Source organism: Maniola jurtina, chromosome 19 (genome assembly GCF_905333055.1).
Source record: "Maniola jurtina chromosome 19, ilManJurt1.1, whole genome shotgun sequence".
NCBI lineage: Eukaryota > Metazoa > Arthropoda > Insecta > Lepidoptera > Nymphalidae > Maniola > Maniola jurtina.
Genome location: NC_060047.1, coordinates 2,721,192 through 2,746,205, shown reverse-complemented (window position 1 = coordinate 2,746,205; position 25,014 = coordinate 2,721,192). Strand labels below are relative to the sequence as shown.

General features: G+C 36.8%; 2 protein-coding genes and 1 long non-coding RNA gene across 8 annotated transcripts; 1 reads left to right on the top strand and 2 right to left on the bottom strand.

Moving 5' to 3' along the window:
• Positions 1-2,240: 2,240 nt before the first annotated feature.
• Positions 2,241-4,721, bottom strand: LOC123875092. The gene is made up of 2 exons (XR_006798069.1): positions 3,116-4,721; positions 2,241-2,865 (listed from the first exon to the last, which is right to left on the bottom strand). It is a non-coding gene; the product is annotated as an uncharacterized LOC123875092 (long non-coding RNA).
• A 575-nt stretch (positions 4,722-5,296) lies between these two features.
• Positions 5,297-14,291, bottom strand: LOC123875023. Of its 2 annotated transcripts, XM_045920657.1 has the most exons (12): positions 14,128-14,291; positions 13,707-13,821; positions 12,225-12,994; positions 11,558-11,779; positions 10,659-10,825; positions 9,785-9,897; positions 9,195-9,435; positions 8,286-8,454; positions 7,868-7,975; positions 7,214-7,303; positions 6,576-6,700; positions 5,297-5,975 (listed from the first exon to the last, which is right to left on the bottom strand). In XM_045920657.1, the coding sequence occupies exons 2-12, from the start codon at positions 13,736-13,738 to the stop codon at positions 5,922-5,924; spliced, it is 2,091 nt and encodes a 696-aa protein (XP_045776613.1). In that variant the 5' UTR covers positions 13,739-13,821; positions 14,128-14,291; the 3' UTR covers positions 5,297-5,921. The 2 variants fall into 2 exon arrangements, with proteins under 2 accessions (XP_045776613.1, XP_045776614.1); XM_045920658.1 differs by lacking the exon at positions 14,128-14,291 and having other exon boundaries at positions 13,707-14,093.
• Positions 14,292-15,322: 1,031 nt separating this feature from the next.
• On the top strand, positions 15,323-24,702 carry LOC123875015 (serine/threonine-protein phosphatase 4 regulatory subunit 3). Of its 5 annotated transcripts, none has more exons than XM_045920641.1 (10): positions 15,323-15,455; positions 15,853-16,267; positions 16,886-17,821; positions 18,315-18,507; positions 19,363-19,505; positions 19,890-20,065; positions 21,453-21,643; positions 22,507-22,701; positions 23,132-23,265; positions 24,253-24,702. In XM_045920641.1, exons 2-10 carry the CDS (start codon positions 15,971-15,973, stop codon positions 24,370-24,372), a joined length of 2,385 nt encoding a protein of 794 aa, XP_045776597.1. In that variant the 5' UTR covers positions 15,323-15,455; positions 15,853-15,970; the 3' UTR covers positions 24,373-24,702. The 5 variants fall into 5 exon arrangements, with proteins under 5 accessions (XP_045776597.1, XP_045776602.1, XP_045776600.1 ...); XM_045920646.1 differs by having other exon boundaries at positions 15,324-15,455; positions 23,132-23,238; XM_045920644.1 differs by having other exon boundaries at positions 15,405-15,491.
• The last annotated feature ends 312 nt before the right edge of the window (positions 24,703-25,014 follow it).

Sequence of the window (25,014 nt, the reverse complement as noted above, 5' to 3'; positions counted from 1 at the left end):
TAAGATTTTTTTGTGAATCAATACAAAGATTTTTTTATCAAAAAATAACTTTATGAGAATTAAAAACTAAAATCAATGACTGTTATGGAATAGCAGAGATGATGCTACTTTTTCGAGAACAACACAATGCTTTAGAAGCGTAGATACGTATACTTTGACTTTCATCAGACTTAAAGTTAAAACGAGACAGCTTTACGTCTCTCACTTTTTTACTTGTTTTGTAATTACTGTAATAAGGATGATGACTACTAAGTCCAATCAGTGACTTTTTATCAAACATCAAAACGCTCGCTTAGTAAGGGAGCTTGTATGAAATTCACAGATGTGACGTCACAGACATTTGACATAATTGGACGTAGTTTTTTAGTTAAATCGATAATTTAAAATAGTTAGAAAACTTCAAACTAACATCGGACGTCGATTTTACTAATTTTAGATGTGTTTAATTACTCTCCCTCTATTTAATGACTCCTAAGAAATTTATTTGAGACATAGGCGTCATCCCAATTGAGTTTCATTCTCTACCATGTCAACGCGGCATTACAAGAATAATATTATAAACAAGAAATTACCAATTAAATTTTAATACTACTGACAAATCAGGGCACTTACCTGAGATCAATAGAGAACACTTTGAATTTGCTCAGAGTTAAGTCGCTGTTAAAACGAGACAGCGTTATACTGCTGACATAAATCTGTCCCATTTTAACCGAAGCTTAAGTCTGAGCATTTCAAAGTACGCTCTTTAGATATCAGCTTACGTCGGTCACGAGATCCAACCAATCACGAACGACTACTATAGGAACATAAACATTATTACAAAAATATGTATTTCATTTCATTTGGTTTTTGTTTATACTCTATTTGCCTTCATTAGTTATAATTTAAAACGTTCCATAAACCTGTGACAGCAGCAATGGTTTGTCTAGCTCGCACTGGTTTAAAATGACACACGGCAAAACAGGACAAAATCGATTGCAGATACATGAAACATTACAGTAGTAATCAGATAAGCTTTATTCTATTAAAAATAGGGTTCAAATTAAGTAATTATCTAATTCTGATGTAAAATTTTATTCTACTTGCAACTAACCTGAGCCCAACGGAAAACAATATGGGTTATTTCCGTCTCTTTTTGTTATGTAGCAATAACTATATAGGTATACGTCTCTGTTTTGTGAAAGACGAAAAAGTATTTTTTTTTTCTACGTTTTACACGTTTATAGAACGTTTTAAATTATTATAAAAAGCGGGTATTTCTATTTCATAGTATTTGAATATGAGTAATGTTAGTCTACGAATATTTTACAACATGAAAGCAATAATATTAAGATGTTCATAAATAAAAATGGAGTTTTAAAATTAACTACATAATAATGAAAAATATTATCGTCTGGTGCAAAAATTCATACGTACTTTTTCAGTTTGTGACAGCCCTAAAGATATACGCTCGCTAATTAAAAAAAAACATAATATTGTCATGAATCCCTCTTATAAGCTTCATCCAAACCCGCGCGACCAAAGTGAGTGCGAAGCGGGAACGTCAGCCGCGCGGCGGTCGCCTCTTATGATATTTAATGGCACCATCCACACCTATTACACCTGCATGTCGTCGCAGCGCATGAAAATTCCGCTATGTAGAAAATCACGAATATTCAGGAGACTCAAACATACTTAATTTTTTTTAAAGATTTGCTTTAAGATTACATAGCTAAAAAGGTTATCTTTTTGACTGGCATACACGCTAATGAACGGGTTTCTACATGCACACGCGCCATTTAAAACGGAATAAAATGACATTAAATACGAAAATTAAAAAAAAAATACATAACGAATTTTGTATGCGCAGCGACGATAGATTCGCGTCGTGGACGCTCCCGCCATGACGCGCAAGTATGGCCGTCGCTTTATACGCTTACAGTAATGTATTGCTTTCTTGCTCTACTCTCACGAATAGATGAGATAGCTGTAGATAATGGTACTAATTTACTTTTCAGGTTCGTTACGAATTACTTTTTAATTTTAAGGCTGTGACAAAAATCCAACACTTATTTCAAAGTTCTAAAAAGAGTAACTTGCAGTTTTCAAAACAAAGATAGGGTTCATAATACATCCATTAATTTTTTTGACATTAGTACATTAAAGAGTACAGTAATTGATGTCACGTAAAAATTAAGCTTTTGATTCTTTGCATATCATGGACTTCCGCAAAGTAACGCCTGCTTCTATAAATCTTTGAGTATTGTTTTTTTATATGGGTATGTTGGATGGTTCTCATCTAATAGCCCGCAAAACGAAAGGTTACCTCGCAACGCAAGACGAACCAATGAGTCATTATACCAATCCATACTAATATTATAAATGCGAAAGTGTGTCTGTCTGTCTGTCTGCTATGTTTTCACGGCCCAACCGCTCAACCGATTTTAATGTTTGGTATAGACTTGGGATACATCCCGGGGAAGGACATAGGCTACTTTTTATTCCGGAAAATCAAAGAGTTCCTATGGGATTAAAAAAACCCGAAATCCACGCGGGCGAAGCCGCGGGCATTCTCTAGTATCATATAGATCGATAACTCACCCACCGCGCAGGTTCAACGCCAGAGGTCTTTTTACGTGACACCAAATGGTCACATGTATTAAGACGCCTACATCTATTTGCTCAGTATTCGTGGAATATTTTAACACCATCATCATTCATTAAACACCAGTCACACTTTGAGAACAGTTTAAAGCAAGCAGTTCCACTATCTTATTAAATGTATCGCGATCACAGAATTACACTAAAGTGACACGCTTGGGACCCAAAATGGATTGCGATCTCTTGAAGCATAGACCGAGCGTACATTATGAGATCTCACTCGCCCTTTTTAACCCCCGACCCAAAAAGAGGGGTGTTATAAGTTTGACGTGTATATCTGTGTATCTGTCTGTGGCATCGTAGCTCCTAAACTAATGAACCGATTTTAATTAGTTTTTTTTTGTTTGAAAGGTGGCTTGATCGAGTGTTCTTAGCTATCATCCAAGAAAATCGGTTCAGCCATTTGAAAGTTATCAGCTCTTTTCTAGTGAATGTAACCTTCACTTCTCGGGGGTGTTATAAATTTTTAATTTACACTTGTACCCTCTGTGTCAACTGCTGTTAAAAGTACGGCTCACCTTTAAATTAAGGTCTAAAATCGTACGTTTGGCATGACCGTTGACAGAGCTAAAATGACGAGTGAGATATCAAAATGTATGCATTATACACTTATTTCTTTAATCCCCAATGCAAAAGGGGGTTTTACCCCCATATTTTTTCTTTTACAATGAGTTTTTTTTTCAAAATCTTGGAATTAGTTTGGTGAAATGTTGTAGTCCTGATAATTACACCGTTGTGTTCATTAAATTCAGTATTTCTTACCATTGAGGTGAATATCTTAAATTCCGATTTTATTACTGTATTGAATCTTTTCAGAATCAGAATTGAATTAATCTCTGTATTGAAGTATTGTTAACTGTTTGTTAAATACAATTGTAATTTTATTACAGGGTTAATTCAAATTTTGGACTGACGTTTTTTTTTTCAGGGTTCCGTACCCGGACGGTGCCAATGGGACCCTATTACTAGGAATCCACTCTCCGTCCTTCCGTCTGCGAATTGAAATTTTCACAAAATGTATATATCTATTGCCACTATAACAACAAAACAATAAAAATTTCAGCCATGAAAATTAAAAAAAAATTAAAATAATTGTATATATGCTGCATGACGACTCCCCCGTCTTACAGTTTTGTATGATTGTAATTATATGGGTTACCTGGGAGAGATCACTCTAGTGATAAGGTCGCCCTTTGTTTAATTAAGTGTATCATGTATTCTGTTTTTGTAATTTTGTAACAATAAAGATGATTAAAAAAAATATAAATAAATGTGTTATTTTTTGTACGGAACCCTTCGTGTGCGAGTTTGATTCGTATTTTTTTATTTAATTAAAGAAACTATTAAGCTACATTTATGGCCATAATTAAAATAGTATCAAGAGACCACAATACATTATCAGTCCTTTTACTCTTTGTAATAATGAGCTCATGCACTAAAATCAAACATATTGCAGGCCTAGCATAACCACCGCGACATGCCACTGATTTTATCAACTTTGAATGAACAAAACCGAAAAGAGTTCCATTGGTTGTTATTTATTGATTCTCGCGGCCTTTGATAATAGAAGGGGTGTATTTAATTATTTGATAGATACAATACAAACACAATTTACAAGTTAAAACTATAGCCAAAAAAGCACGGGAATTGAACCGTTCGCAAAATTAAAATTTCATTTTAGTCAATGAGTTAATTTTTAAAAGAAAATTTCCACTTTTCACATACCATGCGTTTAGAAAAATTAAAATACAGTGCACAAGCTCATTTAGACTTCAGCTAACTAGAATAAGTGAGAACCGACAAATCTATCAAGAAATTACAATTTAAAAACAGAATAAGGAAGTAATGACTTCCGTTTACATAATTTTATTTTTATAAAAGAATGACCTATCCGCGGAAACAAATTAGTATAGCGCTCTCTGTGTTACTCAATTCCTTACAAATGATAGAGACAAAAATAGTGGGCGGTAACCATTTTGAATCACCAACCAATCACAAACATGTTTTCAAATCAATTCAATTCCATTTTTAACCCCCGACCCAAAAAGAGGGGTGTTATAAGTTTGACGTGTGTATCTGTGTGTCTGTGTATCTGTGTATCTGTCTGTGGCATCGTAGCGCCTAAACAAATGAACCGATTTTAATTTAGTTTTTTTTGTTGGAAAGGTGGCTTGATCGAGAGTGTTCTTAGCTATAATCCATAAAAATTGGTTCAGCCGTTTAAAAGTTATCAGCTCTTTTCTAGTTTTCTTGTAGAAAAGAAGGTTAGATAACCCTTAGGTTCATAATATTCAAGTGTCAATTGACAAATGTCAAGCTGTCAAGATGGACGTTGCCTAGATATACATAATTATTTATTTGAAAATGATGTTTTGGAAAACTCAGATACTTTGGATCGTAGGCGCGGAATAGTCCAAGAAAATCGGTTCAGCCATTTGAAAGTTATCAGCTCTTTTCTAGTTACAACCTTCACTGGTCGGGGGTGTTGAAAATTTTTAATTTACACTTGTGTTTTATATTATGGCAATTTACTTCGCCAATGACGTGTGGGATTGAAGAGACACGAGAATGGTTGGGGATAGCTGAGAATTTCGAATAGCTTTTTTTGGATAATTTTATAAGAGTATATTGTATTATTTTATAGGGTTAGTTTCTAGCCTGGAAAGACACAATATACAAAATACACACACTAAACATTTGAAATTCACTTATGAACACCATAATTTAGTTTGTCATTGGTTGGTGACTCAAAATTGGTTGGTGACTCAAAAGGGTTAGCTTAGAGATTTTTGTCTCTATCATTTGTATGGGATTGCGTAACAGAGAGAGCGCTATACTAGCCTCTTTCCACGGATAGGGATATTCTTATGCAAGGCTGCAAAGTGACGCGTGCTCAGTATTGTATTAAAAAAATCAATAATTATTATTAATACTGACGTAACTACTTTACTTATTACAAAACTAACATTAATTTAAATGCCAATTAATTTACCTTTAAAAATTAATCTAAAAATCTACACTTTGATTCATGGATTTTTCATATAAATAAAATAAAATCGACATTATTTTCCAAAATAATTTATCGGGGCTCCCTTATCTCACAATTTCATACTAAAACACTTGACTTTTAAAACTTCTCTCACCAAAATCCTACTATCCACTAGACATACACACGAGAACTTAAAGCATGAAGAAACTTGAGACTACGATTAACGAATTTGTTCCTAAGTATATAGTACATAAGGTTTATTTTAGCTTAGCATAAGACGTGAGTTATTATGTTATGAAGGCGCGCTCGAGGATATCTCCATAGTGACCGCGGCCGGTACCTGCATCTGTAAATGGATAAATACTTCATGTTCCTTGGAAACCCATTTGGCAAATCATTTGTCAAATATAGGACCACGTATCCGGTGAAGTTTGCTAGGTATTCAAATAATTTGCATATTCCGAATGGTTTCAAGATGAAGCCATACTTATATTATAAGTGCGAAAGTGTGTCTGTCTGTCATTTAATTGATATTGCTTTGAAATTCTTACAGCTTGCATCCCGGGGAAGGACATAGGTTACGTTTTTAAATCAAATAGTTCCCGAGGCGTAGTAATAAGGTCCCAAGTCCCGTACCCGAAAGGTGCCAACGGGACCCTATAACTAAGCCTCCGCTATCGGTTCATCTGTCTATCTGTCAGCGGACTGTATCTCACAAACCGTAATAGGTAGAGAGTCATATATAAATAATAAAAAAATTCAAAATGGCCACTATGAAAATAAAAAAAAAAAATTTATTTCTTTCACTATGTTATGGAACGGAACCGTTTGTGTGTGAGTCCGTCTCGCACTTAACCGGGGTTTTATGGTTTCGTGCGCAGTAAAATTATATGCGTTGCGTTTATACGCACCAATATAGGGTATCTTTACTCCATCCGTCACTAACCTTGGTCTTAACTTGGACGTGTGACTGTGGAAACACGTCCACCATGTCCAAAGCTCGCTCGTCCAACACGGCTTCCAACGCCGCGGCCAGTTCCAGACCTTCGCCAAACGTTGTACCACTCTCCGCTAAAGAAAGAAAATTCAATAGCGTAACAGAAACTGATGTACATATCTGGTCGCTAATAAGTAGACAGTTTGCAAGTGGAATTTTTTCAAAAGTTTGCACATTAAAGCACATAAATCCGCCATTTTGAATTTTTAGGAATTCTATGTACACAATGACACTTGCGCCATCAAGACGAATCTAATGACGTATTATTTATCAAAATCGGTTGAGCCGCTGAAACATGAAATTCTTAAAAAATATAAATTATGGCGAATTTTATGTTCTTTAAGGCCGATTCATACCATGAGGGGCGAAACGTGCGTCGAGAGTAGTGGAAAAGTCTTGTGTGGTGGTGCATGTGAGTGGTGGTGGCAGTGCTTGCTTGGGAACTTGGCTTTATTGCTTGGTTGGGGAGGTAAGCGGTGCTTAGCTTGTAACTGCATGTTTGACCATACAGATTTTTTCTGTTGGCGGATTATAGCAAAATAATTTTTAACTGTTTCTTGCTATATTATTGTCTTCAAAAATGTTACCTTGGTTAAAAAACTCTGTAAAAGCTTCATCTGGTATCTGGTTCAGTACTGACGGGTCCAGAATGTCGTCCGGCGGAACTTGGCCCACTTCTGAGAAAAAAAATATATTTTCACTTGTCATGCTCGTAAAGTTCTTCGTCATGCTGCGTGTAAGCCGACTTTATGCTCTGGTACATAAACGTATTGTATGGAAAGTTCTGTAGTACCTAAGCCTAACTCCCTATGCTCGTATGCTCTCCTGGTACTTTATTCAAGTTACAGTTGGTGTCAAAGGATCTCTGACCTTGAACTTGCATTGTGGGTGACGTATTGACTTACATATTTGGCGCCTCGTTAAAAGGCTCTGACCTTGTACCTGCGCAGTGGGTGATTTATTGATGCATGACTAGAGCATACACAATGGCCGGAAGGTGAAGTATGAGAGTGGGTCGCGGTCGCTTATCACCCTACCGGCAAATTGAGCGTTCCGGTATGATGCCGCAGAAAAACCGATCAGAGCTAAGGGTTTAATGAAACTGTCCTCTTTCCAAGTTAACCCGCTTCCATCTTAGACTACATCATCACTTACCATTAAGTGTGATCGCTGAAGGGCTAACTTGTATGGAAATTGAAAAAAAAAGATATTGTTTGATTTTGTTTGTTTTGGATACATACCTAGCCCGTGTGAGTTAGTCGCAGTCATGTACTCGCTCTCACTCAGACCGCCCATTGCAGTGTCTTCTGAACTGTCGTACGCTGACGAGTTCGAACATACGTTGATTTCTAGAACGAGAGAACAAGTTAATATGAGCGAAGCGAGCATTTTTTTTTAACAGATTACTTTTTAAAGTGAAAACTTGTTTGAGTGTGTTGGGCAATTTTGCCAATGACACTAAAGCCTCGACTTTTCGTTACAAGTTTTCTAACTGTCGTGAACTATGACTGCAGCGACCATGTTTCGCTTGGCGCACCGAGGTGCACCAAGGTGCACAAACACGCACGCATTTGCGCACCGCACCGTCTTTGCCGGCTTACTCTCCCTGCTCAGTATCGTGTAGTTATCGAGTCGTCCAGTCAGTCAGTCATCACTCACCGGACAACGACTGCGAGTGGTTGGGCGGTCGCTTGGGCACGAGCCTGCGGCGCCGCTTAGCGCGCCGAGGAGTACGCGGCGGGCGCGGCGCGCGCGCGCTCGGCACCCACGCGCGTTTGCGCACCACCTTCGCCGGCTTACTCTCCCGACTCAACATCTCGTAGTTATCCTAGAAATCGAAACGTTACTTCCAATCGTATTCAAAATGGCCACAAAGCAAAACTGCTGTTTTAAGGCCGCCATCTTTTATCGAGCTGTTTTAAAGTACCAAAAGTTTACAAGCTCTATTTGTATTTTTACTACCGGTCTACGCCATCGTACAAGAAATCTCATACTAGTAAACTAAGAATTTAGCGCTCCAACATCTGTACAACACTGTACTGCAAGTTAGTGACAGACAGCACCATCTTTATGTGATTTAGTAATTATATATTCGGTTACACTATGTTGCGTAGATACAGCTTAGGCCAGGAAGTAACGACTGTAACCGTCACTTACCGTTGAGCCGATGAAGATTACTGGTCCATAGGTCTGTGGCGATTCCAAGTATTGGTGGCGGATAGACTGAGATAACGTGCCAAATTTTTACTCTGCAACTACCTACCGATCTAATTCTTTTGTGATGTTTTTTTTTAATTCACTATAGGTAAGCGCTTGACCACAATCACACCTGATGGAAAGTGATGATGTGGTCTAAGATGGGACGCGTTTACCTAGAAGGTGCCTATTCACTCTTGTTTTAAAGATACCCGGATTGTAATTATTGGTAGGAAACACAGATCGCGGAAGAGTATTCCAAACCTTAGCCATGCGTATGAGGAATGATGACGCAAAACGTTTCGTGCGTTACCACATATTCATGGTTTTGACTGTCCTTAACATAGGACCAGGAAAAGTGACACGACGTACCCGCTTCCACGCGTGTTCAGCACACAGTGGAGTTTGTTCCTGCAGCGGCAACAGCGGCTGCTTGCAGCGCTCGCCGCCCGCGAACACTGCAGCACAGGCCGCGTATAGCCTCTGTTCTGGCGCTAGCGTCACGTGCGACAGACAGTATCGACTGCACGGCAGCGGGGTTTGCGTGCAGCGCTCTTCAGCACACGTAGCCGCTTCTGGGCGGACACTCTCTCCGCCCGACCAACCGCTTTGTCTGTACGAATAAACGTACGAAACTTAATACTACACACAGCTAAACGTTTCGTTGGCACGACACATAATACATACATAATACACTGTTTAAGTTAAGTTAGTTTTTAAGTTTTATATTTTAAATTTTATATTTTTTTTATTTTTATTTTTTATTTTTAGTTTTGTATAAGCGTCACTATTTGTAATACTATGTTTATGTGTCGGTTTCAACGAATAAATTTTATTCTATTCTATTCTAAACTAGGTAAATCTCAATTTGTATCGTTGATTAGCATAGTAGGTAATTAGGTATAGATGACAGACCACAACAAAATGACATCGCACAAGTGGCCAAGTTTGCATGCTCTTACCTTAATCTTCTCCTTTCTTGCAAAGTCAATACAGAAGACATTCCTCTCATAGCAAGCAAGTGATTCATAGTCTGAGGCGGGATACGACACAACGAACTTTGACTCAGCTGTTTCTGTAGGAAGCAAAACAATAGATCGCTATGTTTTGATTATTCATACAATAATATTAGTTAATAGTCATTATGTAAGACAAATTAATAGTCATCAGGTCACTTTCGACAGTTGTCTGGAAAGGAAAAGTATCAAGAAATATAAGCTTGTAGTAATGCAGTTCCGTTTCGTAATAAAAAAAAAAATCTTACATATTATGTTTCTTCAATTAATGTCAAAAATAATAAAATGGCGTAGTTATAATTCGCGACAGGTCGACGTGGCAATCAGGGCGGAGACGCCCCGCACGCCCGCACAGCTCCCCCGCTAACCCAGTGTGGGATGGCGCGGGTGACGTGCGGGCGTGCGCCTCATACCCCGATTGCCATGTCAACCTGTCGTCAACCTGCTCGTTTGCTCGCTATTTTGTAATAAAAAAACTATACATAGTTTGACAAATAAACATTTTCAATACACATATCGTTTTTTCTTGCCAAAAACCCCTTTTTCAAATTTTTAAGAATAAAAATTTGAATTTATGATATTTAAAGGTTAGGTGTCAATAGGTTATGATAGTTTAATAGTGGGTATTCGCTGTAGATATCCTGTATATAAGCATGACGGTAATCTTCTTCTTCATTTTTTCTTGTTTGGTGGCTTTTTGTAGTGCCAGACCAGCACAATGCATTTCGCCAGTGTTGAGTAGCTTGAGGGAAATACATAGGAGATTGGTCGGTAAAAATGTGCCAATTTTCTGAGTATTGTTCTATAATGAAGGCATTACCTTGATAAGAGAGGCCAGTGTTCGATGTTCTTTATGGTCTTTGGCGAGTTGTAGCGAGGTGGCAGCCCTGGCCACGTTTCGCCTCAGGGCCGCTCTACGCAGCGCTAGCCTCGCCCCGCGGGTCTCCGCCGCACTTTCCTCTACGCAAACTGGACCAACACCTAAGTCTGGGAATAATAACATTTCTTTGAGATAGTATACTACTTGATAGTATAAATGCGAGTTTTTATAAGTTAGTTTGTCCTTCAAACACTCCACAACAGAAGGACATTTTGCATAGATATAGATTTTTAAGACCTGATTATTATGTTGTGGGCTTCATCTAGTGAAAATATCTGTCTGTTTGTTACCCTTTTATCTTAAACTGCTAAGCCGGTTTTGACAAAATTTTACTTATTACTTATTTTAAATCAAAGAGTTCCTGTGGGATTTTTAAAAACCTAAATCTTTGCAGACAAAGATGCGGACATCAGCTAGTCACTATCTACATACTACACCACATTATAAATGCAAAGAAGCGTGTTTGGTTGTTGGTTTATTGTTTTGTCCTTCAATCACGTCGCAACAGGACAATCGATTGACGTGATTTTTTTCGTGAGTTAAAGACCTAGAATAATCTCATTATAGTCCACATAAATGACTAAATGCAGAGGGCACAGAATAAAAATATATAAAACAAAGACCAAGAAAGCGTCTCCAATGCAGCAGACATCAATTAGCAACTTATAAGTATAAATATTAATATCATTACCTTTCAGAAGCCTTTTAATATTATTCAAGGTCAATTTATCACAAACAATATATTTCATCATTCATTCATTCAAAATAAATTTTTATACATACAATTTCTTACCTCTTTAAATTATTATTTTTTATAAAGATTGGCAAAGTCTATTTACCAATTTCCGGTATATTATCGTCATCGCTACTGCTACTGTCAAGTTGGCGGAAGGTGTTGGGTGTCTTTCCGTCCAGAGGCCCGCATTGGAACATCTCTTCCCCTGGTGCATGCCATCTCAGGTTTGGTAGCGCTAGTGCTCGTGATTGAGGCGGTATCCGTTGTAATGCCTCATGAACAGTTGGCCCTCGGCCTTTGCGTGGCCTTGGGTTAGATGTTTTCACTGAAACAAAAAACCGGTCAAGTGTGAGTCGGAGTCACACACAAAGGGTTCCATACCATCGTACAAGATATACCTAACACCTTTATCTATAACTCTGCAAGTTAATAATGGTCTGCGCCATCTATATGTGATTTAGTGAATTAAAGTTTTCATACACACATTTTAATTTTTTTTGTATGATTTAACCACTAATACACGGTTTTCGGATTTATTCCTGTACTTGTGCTTTAAGACCTACCTATCTGCCAAACATGATTCTAGGTCTATAGGTTTTCTTAACAGACACGACAGACAGACAGATGGACGGACTGACAGATAGACAGACAGACAAAAAAGTGATCCTATAAGGGTTCCACTTTCCCTTTTGAGGCAAGGAACTCTAAAAATAAATTACTTAGTTATAGTATGTACATGTACACATTATACAGTATAAGATAAACCATACCTGCTGCAGGCTTTTTAGAAGGCGCTGGAGGTTTGAGTGTAATAAGTGAACTAGAATTGCTGGGTTCAGTTTTGATCGTCAAAGCATTCACAGTAAGCCCTTGTTCTCTCTTGAAGACATCCAAAAATGTTTCCGAACTACTTTTTTTTCCTGCCCCTTTTTCATTTGTAGAATTAGTAGTGCTTACATTGGTTGGTTGAATATTAGTTGATGAACTAGAATTACTCGAGTTCTGTAAATTTTGATTTTGAGGGCTCGGAATGCTTAAACGGCGCACTTCGGTTACTTTTGATAAACTATTACTATTAGTTTTTGCTTTTGAAACTTTGGCATTTACTGTTTTCGGTTCACTATGATTTGAAGTAACCTTTTTCAAAGTTGGTTTACAGTGCCCATTTAGAACTTCTTTCTCAGATTTGACAATTCCATTAGTCAAATGAGGAGAACTTATTGGTTCTGTTTGTTTTGGACTGTCTATAGTTTTTGTTTTAACATCATTATTATCAGGATAGATATAATTATCTTCAGTATGACTGACAGTTATCTCTCCGGCAATAACATCAGAGTCGTGAAATGTGTATAACTCGTTGGGATCTATCTTAAATTTGGTATGGAAGTAGTTGTCCGTGATGTGAGGTATGTACGACTGTTCATTGTCAGAGTCGTGAATGTACATGACCTCACCGCCGCAGCCTGACACACTGTCAACTGCCATCTTGTATTGAGTTGCACAACTGCCATCGGATATATTTTGGGTAATACCACTGAAACTGTAAAAAAAACATTAATTTTATTTTTATGATCTTGAAAAGATTTAAATCATAAGAGATATGACAATATTGCTTATATTATATTGGGGGTTCCCTGCTCTTTGGTGCTATACATAAATAGTGATCACATAAGCAGGCGGGTTACCTGATACTGCCCATGAACATAGTCCAAGGGAATTAGTTCTACAATTTGCATATGCATGGAAAAAAGATCTGGTACTTCTATTCTGGTACTATCTGATTTTAATGATTGGTGTAAAATCATTTTTCATAAAAATAAAATTTATTTATTATAAAATCATATACACATAATAGAGGCCATTGACACTTTTGGCAAATTCTAAATGGAATTATGTAGCTGCAAATGCTAACTTGCAACTTTCCAATTTAAAATATGAATTGATATTGCTGTATAAATATTGCATTAACAACTATTTATTGTTAATTTTTTACTAATTTGATAGCCTAATACAATTCAATTGCCTGAAAATTCCTTACTGGCTACCAGCTCACTTGGTTTTAAGATAGTTTAAGGCATGTAACATACATAACAAATGTTATGTTCAATCAGATTGAAGTGGAAAGTTGCAGGTTAATACAAGAGTTAACACGAGGACGGCAGTTATTTTATAACTTAACCAATATCTGCAATAACTTATGGAACAAAAGTGCAGTTCATCTAATTAGAATGTTGATTTTAACAAGGGCTTACCCCACATTTTCTGAAGCACTCAAATAAGACATACTGTGTTCATTTTACCACCTAACAATGAATACAATTTCTTTTGTGAATCACGAAGCTATTAAATTGGTCCCTTTGCTTCATACTGAAATAAGAAGGTTTCTTAATGAATTTGCAGCGTATATTGTTTGTATTTGATACAAAATACGTATTATTTTGCTTTTGCAGATAAGAATTCTATGCAATGACAAATACAATGACATCTGTCACAGACTAATTATTGCTTATTATTTTTCAAAGAAAATTACTTAGAAACGCAATTTTCAAGCTATTTCGGCAATAAAACATCCTTAAGAGGTAGTTTAATAAATATTACTGCTTGAATACCCATATAATGAGAGTAATGAGACTCAAAAAGTTTTTTTTTTACAGTATCGAGTTTAACTCTCACATTATAATCTAGACGATTCGTGGAACCTTTCTTGCATTTATAACTTTGTAAACTTGCTTACAGACACTAAATCTAGTAGTTTTTAAAATTAATATACGCAAATTTGTTTAAAAACGAGGAGATTTTCCAAAAAACTCAAACTTTTATTCAATAACATCAAACATCAAAAATTTGACAGATAAAAGCAAATGGCAGCCAAAATATTTCGTTCAGTAACAGTAAAAATGATTCCATTGAACTTATAAAGTAGTCGCGGGTAACATTGCAAGTTAGTCAAACTACTCAAATATTGTGGGTAATAATATATCGAAGTATGGCCGAGACCATTGTTCGACAATAATATTGAAAAATATTCAAAAAGTACTATAATTAAGGAATAATTAATTAGGTATTACTTATTAATTATTGTAGATTCGGATTTTTTTTTATTCAATGACAATATTCACAAATACTATAAATACTTAAATATAAATATCACGAAACAAAAATACATACATATTATCATCCAAGTAACTGTAACGAGGCAGGGTGCCCAGGACGCTGGCTGCGTTACCTCGTTGAATGGCTAGACTTTGGACTAGACTAATATTATGCTGACCAAGGTAACTGCCAGACCTCCGATCACCCGTGGACTCCACAAGACGGGATGACAGGTCCTTAAAAAAGAATCTGTCATTCTAACCCCACAAATCCATGGTCTCCACCCCAAAAGTCATTATTAATATGAAATTATTTGCTATATTTTCAAATTTGCGCCTCTTGGCCCCTAATTAAGGAATTTAAGTACTGTGTCTTAATAATTAAGAATATAACTAGTGTATAATCTTAAAACAAAACAATACATTTCATCAAAAAATTACAGTTGGAGCATCTAATGCCACAAAATATGCATAGTAATTATATAAATACATAAAAACGTATAACTAGTCATTTATAATAAAACTTTTAATGGTTTTAAAAAAATCCCCACTACTGTGTCAATGTTACCCGTTTCTACCGTAGATCTGTCCTTATCTATGGCTGACCATATTATCTTTTGTCTATTATCCTCATAATTTATTTCATCTGTTTTATTTCGTATAATTTCCTTTATTTTTCTTTCGCTTCATTTATAATTTTAAACCAAAAGTTTAAAGCTTGTTTTCAAACAACTGATAATGAAATACAAAGATCTTCAGAAGTTCAGATGAATAAAAATAAAGAAATATACTTGAAAAATATGACTGTTTGAATTTGCCGCTCATTAAAAATTTGATTTGAGAACCCCTTTATTCGAAGCGTTGTTGTGAATCCAATATGGCGTTATCTGATGTTTTAATATTTTGAAGGTACGTCAATTTGACGATTCTATAATGTGTAATCCGGTAAATATCTTAATAATAGAAAGTTTTTACCATGAGAGTATTATTTACGTTTAATTTAGTGTATTTATGTAAGTTTGCAAAGTGTAGTGAAAGGTTTACAGATTGTATTGTTTTGTTTGTGATATCCGATAATTTTGCGATCCATTGTCATTCAAAAAATTAATTTTTAATATCAATGAACCGATTTTAACCAACTTTATGAGTGAATAAAGTAATGTAACAGTGTATTTTACAAATTAATGGACGGATTGATGCGAAACGTAAGACATCAACCGATTCTAATTACAGTAATTATAGGGCTGGTGATTATTTTGAGTGTTGAGATTTATAATATTCAGTAATATCGAATGTATTGTTGCAGAAGCGTACAAGTTTTATTACAAATGGGAGTGAAATAAACAAATAAGCCGGTGCATAAGATTAGCGCCCGAATATCTGATTCATTATTTGACTATATAGTAACAGTTGCGTTGACTAACATGACAGACACTAGACGAAGAGTCAAACTTTACGCTCTGAACGCAGACCGACAGTGGGACGACAGAGGAACGGGCCATGTGTCGTCATGTTACGTGGAAAGGTTGAAGGGTACTTCATTGCTGGTGAGGGCAGAATCCGACGGCACACTCTTGCTAGAAAGCAAGATACAACCTGACACAGCCTATCAAAAACAGCAAGACACTCTGATAGTATGGTCAGAGGGTGATAATTTTGACTTAGCATTAAGTTTTCAAGAGAAAGCTGGCTGCGATGAAATATGGGAGAAAATATGTCAGGTAATACAATATAAAGATTACCTATTACTAATTTACATCCAATTGTCTCTATTTAACTTAATATGAACTTAGTTATTGTCTAGGTAAAAAAAAATATCCTGTAAAAATGTCCATATAATATATTTTTGTATAGTTCAATTCATAGTTCTTCTAAATGTTATTCATTCATGAGAGTATCATTTTTTCTTGTACATCCTTTTCTTGTTTATAAAATGGACTGGCAAAACCAATTTTTATTAGATAATGTGGCTAATTCTTATATACACAATCTCTAAACTAAAATGACAGGCCAAATCTCAAATACTATCCCTTTCATAATGCTCCTAGCGGAAAAGGATAGCACAAGCTATAGACTTGTTTGCAATATTGTGTACAACAGAATTAGCCATAATGTTTTGTGTATTGCTCAGTTAAAATTGAATACTTATTCAAAGTTAACTGTAAATGCTGATAGCATTTTTCATTTTGTTTTTAAAATGAAGCAATTAAAATGTAATAATAGCTATAAAATTGAGAAGCTAGCCAAAAAGTATGCAACACTTAATTACGAGTTTCCTGTTAAGAAATATATTTCACATCAACATTTCATTTCACTTGGTGACCTTATTTTTTTTGCAGGTTCAAGGCAAAGATCCATCGGTTGAAATTACACAAGACATAGTTGAAGAATCGGAAGATGAGCGTTTTGATGAGATGTCAGATAGTGTGCAGCCTGTAGAGCTTCCAGCATGTGAAATGGGACGATTAGAGGACATAAGTGAACTAGTGAACAGCTGTCTTGTCTCACCAAACAGAAAAGATAAACTGGCAGCAGCGTTAGAATCACAGCACTACATAAAAAAACTCCTTAACCTCTTCCATATGTGTGAGGACATTGAAAATGTTGAGGGCTTACACCATCTCTATGAGATATTCAAAAGTATATTCCTCTTGAACAAGAACACACTTTTTGACACTATGTTTGCTGACGATACAATTTTTGATGTGGTCGGTTGTTTAGAGTACGACCCCAGTTTGCCGCAGCCCAAAAAGCACAGAGAGTACCTCAGAGAGCTAGCGAAATTTAGAGAGGCCATTCCTATTAAAAATAAAGATTTGCTAGCGAAGATACATCAAACATACAGAGTTCAATATATACAAGAGATTGTTTTACCGACACCTACAGTTTTTGAGGACAATTTGCTAAGCACGTTGTCAAGTTTTATATTTTTTAACAAAGTAGAAATAGTGAAACTTATAGAGGAGGATGAGAAATTTTTGACGGATCTATTCAAAATGTTAATGGACGAAAAAACTGAGGACAGCAAGAGGCGAGATTTAGTACTATTTTTAAAGGAGTTTTGTAATTTTTCACAAAATCTTCAACCTCAAGATAAAGATGCTTTTTATAAGACGCTAGTTTCACTGAGGATCCTGCCAGCCCTAGAGATTACATTAAGTATAGATGATCAGAAAACCAAGACTGCATCTATAGACATTTTGACGTATATTGTTGAGTTTTCACCGTCAGTAGTCAGAGACTATACATTACAACAGGCTAACAATACAGAAGAGGTAAGTTACTTTATTATTATCTTTGATTTGAAAACTTGGGATCTCTTCATAGCTGCTAACTCACTACCATGCAAAAACAAAAATTTATATGACACATTTTTTTTTTTTTAATTTATTATCAAAACAAAATACATACAAATAAAAGCTTAAACTAACGAAAAAACCACAGAGGTTTGTCCTCGGTGCCTAGCTGCAACGAAGGTACCTATTAACTAATTGCTTAAAGAAATAATCATTAAAAATACTTGAATAAATTTTTGCAAGCCAATGTTAAAAAATGCCGTTTTGCCTCAAAAATAGGTTTTTCAGTTCATGATAACAAGGTTGTATCGGCCGCGTATCGTGCGCCTTTTACGCCTTAAGGCGAGAAGCTACTTGTTAACCTTTTAGCCAAACTAATGAAAACTTGTGGTCAAGTGCTTGCCTATAGTGAATAAAAATTAAAAAAAAACAAAAAAAAAAAAACATTCTTATTAGTAACTTTGTTTTCCAGGAACAAATGTTATTAAATATAGTGATAGAACAGATGCTTAGAGACCATGACCCCGAGTTGGGTGGTGCGGTGCAGTTGATGGGAGTCCTACGTATCCTCCTGGATCCAGAGAGTATGCTAGCATCGGTCAATAAAAGTGAACGGGCAGACTTCCTTAATTTCTTCTACAAACATAGTATACAGACGCTAATAGGTATGTATTGCTTTCAATAATATTATAGTTTTACGTAAAAAAAGACCTCTGACCTTGTACCTGCGCAGTGGGCGATTTATAAATTTATTTGTTGGAACCTTATACCTGCGCAGTGGGCGATTTATCAATTTATTTGATGGTATGAGGTGAAAGGTGATGCTAGAGATGTCTAAGCTAGTGAGGGATTCATATATTAGTCCACTTTTTTTTTCTCGCGCAGTTTGAGAGGTCAGTACTTAGTAATTACCTATGCACACATCCCTTTGTTTTCATTTGCTATTTTTACCTACAAACAACTGGAAACGAATAAAGCCTACCTTTGAATCTGTTTTGGACTTAATTTACTTAAAATTTTGTTAATTTGATAATGATGTTAAGAGATTTAAAACATTCTTAGTTGAAGTTATTAGTTCAAATCATTCTGATTGCTCCTTTGACACTCAAAACAAAAAAAAAACCACAAAATTATAAAAAAATAACAATTTTATTAGAAATCTTATAGCCAAAGCTCCTCTATGCTTAAGAGCAGTTTTTTGTTACTTTTTAACATCTTATCCATATGACATAATATTAGGTATGTCAAAAAATAGTCACTTATTTTTGGAATCTCTTATACCCGTATTCACAATCATTACTATGAGGTTTTACAGTGCACTCTAACCCATAGTGTAGGTTCCACCAATCAGATCACTATGTCACGTCAATTTACAATGATCTGATTGGTCCAACCTACACTGCATTTGAGCACACTGTGAGACCTCATAGTAATGATTGTGAATACAGGTATTAAAATATTATGTCTCAAAATCTAATTATTAAGAACCTTTGTATTAACTTATGTATTTTCTGTTTTAGCACCATTACTTGAAAACACGAGTGGTGAAAAGCCACTAAAAGAGGACTATCACACCGTACAGCTATTGGGCCTGGTGCTCGAACTACTGTCCTTCTGTGTGGAACACCACACATACCATATCAAAACCTGCATATTAAATAAGGTAGGTTGTTTGACCAACCCATGAGAACTTCAAATAAATCATTCTGAATGAAATCATTCAGAGCAATCAAGAAATTTGTCATCTTATCCATACTTCAATATTATAAATACGAAAGTGCGTCTGTCTGTCTGTCGGCTAGCTTTTCACGGCTCAACCGTTAAACAAATTTTGATTAAATTTATTTCTGTTAGCTAGCTAGTTAGCTTGTGTCCTAGGGATGGGCAGAGGCTACTTTTTATTCTGGAAAATCAAAGAGTTCTCACGGGATTTACGCGGACGCAATCGCGTGCATGATCTAGTAAAAAAAATTTGTTCCATTCTGTCTTTCCAATGAATTAATGTTTACAACAAATTAATATGTTGCTTAAATATCTACATTTTCAGGACCTCCTCCGTCGCATACTAGTGCTTATGAGATCGACCCACACATTCTTAGTTCTCGGCGCGCTGAGGTTTATGAGGAAAATCATCGCGCTAAAAGATGAGTACTACAACAGATACATCATCAAGGGGAATCTATTCGCACCAGTCATAGATGCTTTCCTTAGAAATAATGGCAGGTGGGTAACAATTAAAAAATACTGGATTTTAATTAATGGACTTAATATATAGAACACAAAAAATGTTTCTACCTATGCCGATTATACACTTTGAAACTATCCAACCAATGTGCGGCAAACCAGTGTCATTAAAAAGGCAATAATGCGAAGATGGTTTAAGTACATGTAAAAGAATTGAACTGATTTGGAATTCTTTACCAATATTAGTAAAAAAATTATACATTATTGCAAAGGGTCCTCCCCATTAGGGTGGGAGATCATTCAATCATTAATATGAAGGGGTCAAGGGTGTGTTTAGTTTTTTAATGAGCTCAAAAGACTCGATAGTCCCTTCATTCAGCTTCACTTAGTTGGCATCCATAGCAGTGTTTTTATGCACTATATTATCTCATATAGTCTGCTAATCTTCATTGAGATTAGCCGGTTCCCCAACTGAATTTCGACCACAAATTTCTTCTACCCATCCACAATTCGGCTGAGAAGAACATTATTAAACTTGCACATTATGAAAGTTATAACTTGTAAAAATAATTCTTCTATTTGGTTAGTTTTACTGTTGTAACTTAACAAATGGATTGTTAGTTATTTACTTCAAAAATTGCAACATGGAATTCTTACAGAATCTTATAAAATAAATGTAAATTCTCTTATTTATATTTTCCTTTGCATTGGATGGATTGTACTGGATGGTTTCTCATAATTTTGTAGTAAACAACTTCAGGGTCATATTTCAATAAAACCGAGATCAAGGTTGATAAGTTTTAATTTTAATCTGTACTAGCACCAAACTTTTGTACACTATCACAGTTAGAGTGGAAAAACATGCCTTTTAAAAATTTTACAAGTGTAAATTAAAAATTTATAACACCCCAAGACAAGTGAAGGTTACAGTAACTAGAAAAGAGCTGATCACTTTCAAACGGCTGAACCGATTTTCTTGCATTATAGCTAAGAACACCTTTCAAACAAAAAATAAATAAATTAAAATCAGTTCATTAGTTTAGGAGCCACGATGCCACAGACAGATACACACGTCAAAATTATAACACTCCTCTTTTTGGGTTGGGGGTTAATAATTAAAAATATTTTTATTGAATTAAAGTACTTACAAGTACTTTTGAATCGTCAAATGCATAGTCTACCAGTGGTTCGGAATGCCTTTCCTACCGAGAAGAACCAGCAAGAAACTCGGTGGTTGCACTTTTCGAAGATTTGATATACAAATATTATGTTATGTACAAAAGTATTTGAAATTCCGCACATTGCTGGAGTCATTGCTGTCAGTTTGTTACTAACGCAATTGTTACCGTTCTTTACTTTTAAGGCAATGTAAAGAGAAAAATATATATATTTTTTTAATTTTCATTAATTTTTCCATAATTTTCAGGTATAATTTATTAGATTCCGCCATACTAGAGTTATTTGAGTTTATAAAGTTGGAAGATATCAAATCGCTGTGTTCGCACGTTGTGGAGAACTACGGCAAGATCCTAGAGGATGTGGAATATGTACAAACATTCAAGGCACTGAAGACGCGGTACGACCAGCATCAGGACAAGTTAAAAGAAAGGGATAGAGGTTAGTAACAAGAAATAGCTAAAACCTAACCTAGGCTTTACGCAATTAAATATCACTTGTTTTAACGGTGAAGGACATCGTGAGGAAATCTGCATGCCTGAGAGTTCTCCATGTTCTCAAAGGTGTGCTAATCCGCATTGGGCCAGCGTGGCAGACTATGGCCTAAACCCTTCTCATTCTGAGAGGAGACTCAGTAGTGGGAAGGAAATGGGTTGATCGTATAGGCTTTACGACAGTGTAAGTGTTTGTGAAAGTTTAGTGAGTGAGTATAATAAATCATCATCATTGTGGGTCTCCTCTCAAAATAAGATTTTGGCTATAGTCCACCACACTGGACAAGTGCAGACATGCAGACTTGGGCACACCTCGGAACACATTATGGAGAACTTTTATGCATGCAGGTTCCCTAACAGTGGTTTCCATCGCCATTAAAACATCTTAGATAACTAGGGCTAGATCCAAGATGTGGAATATGTACAAACATTCAAGGCAACTTTTTATCCTGGAAAATCAAAGAGTTCCCACGGGATTTAAAAAAAAAAAAAACTAAATGCACGTGGACGAAGTCGCGGGCATCATCTAGTCATAAATAATTTTGCTAAAATTATGACGATCTGTTATATTTAGGGTTCCGTACCTCAAAAGGAATAACGAAACCCTTATAGGATCCCTTTTCAAAGTAAGATAACTATACCAAGTGGGGTATCATATGAAAGGGCTTCCCCTGTACATTCTAAAACTGATTTTTATTTATTTTTATGCAGAATGGTTTTTTATTTATCGTGCAAAATGTCGGAAATGATACCCGAGTACGGAACCCTCAGTGCGCGAGTCTGACTTGCACTTGGCCGGTTTTTTTGCAGTGAGTGGTAGCGTGGGGGTAGCGGAAGCGGTGGTGCCATCGCTCTTACGTACGAGATACCGTCGGGAGGCGCGGCAGCCTGACGAGGAGGAAGAGATGTGGTTCAATGATGACGACGAGCTGGAAGACGACGCGCCGCTGGACGCCGCGCAGCCGCACGCGCACACGCACGCGCATCACGCGCTAGACGCTATCGGTGAGTTCATCCCTCCAACATGAGTACACTGCTAGACATTCCATTCCATTCAGCCTGTATGCGTCCACTGCTGGACACAGGCCTTTCCAAGAGCGCGCCACCAAACACGGTTCTCCGCCTTCCTCATCCACCCGCTCCGCGCCACCTTCTTCAGGTCATCGGTCCAGAAGGCTGGACTAATATGAATCTTGCCCCATATTAACTTACTCATTCGCGATCTCCACTCTAGAACTTTCCGACTCTACTGGCCATCGCTCCTACAGCAAGCATGGCCTGTTAATTGCCACTTCAAAAAATTACACTTCTCTTTAGTGCCTTTTTTAGTTGTAACCCATAGAACTGATGAATTCATTTGGACCTTTAGTACTCAAAAATTTTGCGCTACAATTATTATATAGTTGTCTCACATACAGGTTGTTCTGTTTTCCAGGCAAAATTGTGGAAAAGAAAGTGTGTTCTGGCGCTGAGAGCGTGAGCGTGAACGGGCCGGGCCGCGTGCTGCTGAGCGCAGGCAAGGCGCCGCACACCGACGCTCAGGTATCTGCGCCCAGATTACTCACTCAGGTACATACCGCCTCCCTTATCCACTCTGCAAACGGGCTAGGCGCTAGGCGTGCTATACACACGGTCGGGGTAGGCATTAATGAGAGCGTGAATGGGCCGGGCCGCGTGCCGCTGAGCGCAGCAAAGGTGCCGCACACCGACGCTCAGGTATCCGCGCCCAGATTACTCACTCAGGTACATACCGCCTCCCTTACCCACACTGCAAACGGGCTAGGCGCTAGGCGTGCTATACACGGTCGGGTTAGGCATTAGTAAAATTGGTTTGTAGCAGTTTGGATGCTAAAAAAAGATGGCTTTTATATGGCGTTAACTTTTAAGTATTTAAGCTGTTGAGCGTAGGCAAGGCGTCGCACTCGTCGCTCAGGTAGCGTTTTTAAAGTTTAGTTACTAGATTTGAAAATAATGCAAATAGCAATATAATGAAAGATTATAAGTGCAAGTGCACATAGTTAAGGGCGCGTAATTATTTCAACAAGCATTCAGATACTGAAGTCACGAGCGAAGCGAGCACATGTTTTCAAGTTTTGAAAACATGAAGATGCACATTCAACAAGCACCAAATTCCTGTTCATTTAGATAACCAATGGCGTCGATTCTGATGTTTTTCTCTAAACTAAGTATCCGCATCTTTTGCCTTTTAATATTGCTAAACAGGACGGAAAATGAATTATAAATTTAAAGACTCTAAATAGTGCACTCTACTTTAAACAATAGGCTCACGACTGGCACCTAAAGTCACGAGGTTTGACAGTTCTAAATTAAATTAGGTTTGTCTGTCTTTTTCTTATGAAATTGGTAAGATAAAGATGTGAATACTCTAAAATTGTGTTGCACTCAGAATCAGTACCATTATCAGTTTTTTTTAATTACCAGAAAGTTGTAACAGTAAAGAAAAAGAAAGAATAAGTGGACAGGGAAGCACTATCTTTACCTTTCATACCATTCTTCCTTGGGAATGTTATTTTACAAATATTTTCAACCACACAGGGCCTGGTAGACTACGACGGCGACTCAGACGAGGAGGAAGAGGGCGGCGCGTCGAGCGGCTCGTCGAGCAGCTCGAGCTCGTCCGAGGAGCGCGACGCGAAGCGGCCGCGGCTCGCGTAGTGACACCATTCCACCCCTGAACGTTTCAAGGAATATAACCAGTCTCGCCCCACTGTGCAGTGCCGTGAGAGTAACTGACATCATTTATGTACCTATATGTAATATTAATCTACCTTTTTTTGGTAATAATGTCTAGGAGCAGATTTTGTAGCGTTACGCAAGTCGTTTATATTCATAAGCTAGAACCGTAATATATAGGTGCCGAGCGGCGCGGCCCTTCCTAAATGCACTGTATTGAGAATGCAACGATGGTAATCACTTAACATCAGGTGAAAAGACCGAGCAAATAAATGAACTCGCTCTGCTCGTTTGTTATCTCGCTATTTTTATTTAAAAAAAAAACGGCTGAATTATTCCGTTGTTGGTTATCTGATTAACGAAATGGACGAATTATTCAGTGAAGAAGTGATTGTGGCCCTGGAGGAGGGGGCAGAAGATTAGAGAGAAATAACAAGTGCGTTTCGGACTCGCACTGAAAGGGTTCCGTACCATCGTTCAAGAAATAACACTTTATTTATTTTTAATTAATTTTCGTGGCGGCAATTTTGAAATTTTTAGTATTTATTGTTATAGCGACAAAAATACACATTCTATATGTATCATATTATTCTATTCTCCGTGACTGCCTATACAGCCCGCTGA

Coding starts and splice junctions, on each gene's coding strand:
- LOC123875015 (XM_045920641.1), top strand. CDS start 15,971: ATGACAGACACTAGACGAAGAGTCAAACTTTACGCTCTGAACGCAGAC. Junction 20,066..21,452: donor TTCCTTAGAAATAATGGCAG/GTGGGTAACAAT, acceptor CATAATTTTCAG/GTATAATTTATTAGATTCCG. Junction 21,644..22,506: donor GTTAAAAGAAAGGGATAGAG/GTTAGTAACAAG, acceptor GTTTTTTTGCAG/TGAGTGGTAGCGTGGGGGTA.
- LOC123875023 (XM_045920657.1), bottom strand. CDS start 13,738: ATGTCTTATTTGAGTGCTTCAGAAAATGTGGG. Junction 9,436..9,784: donor CAAGAAAGGAGAAGATTAAG/GTAAGAGCATGC, acceptor TTATTCGTACAG/ACAAAGCGGTTGGTCGGGCG. Junction 5,976..6,575: donor ACGTCCAAGTTAAGACCAAG/GTTAGTGACGGA, acceptor ATCCATTTACAG/ATGCAGGTACCGGCCGCGGT.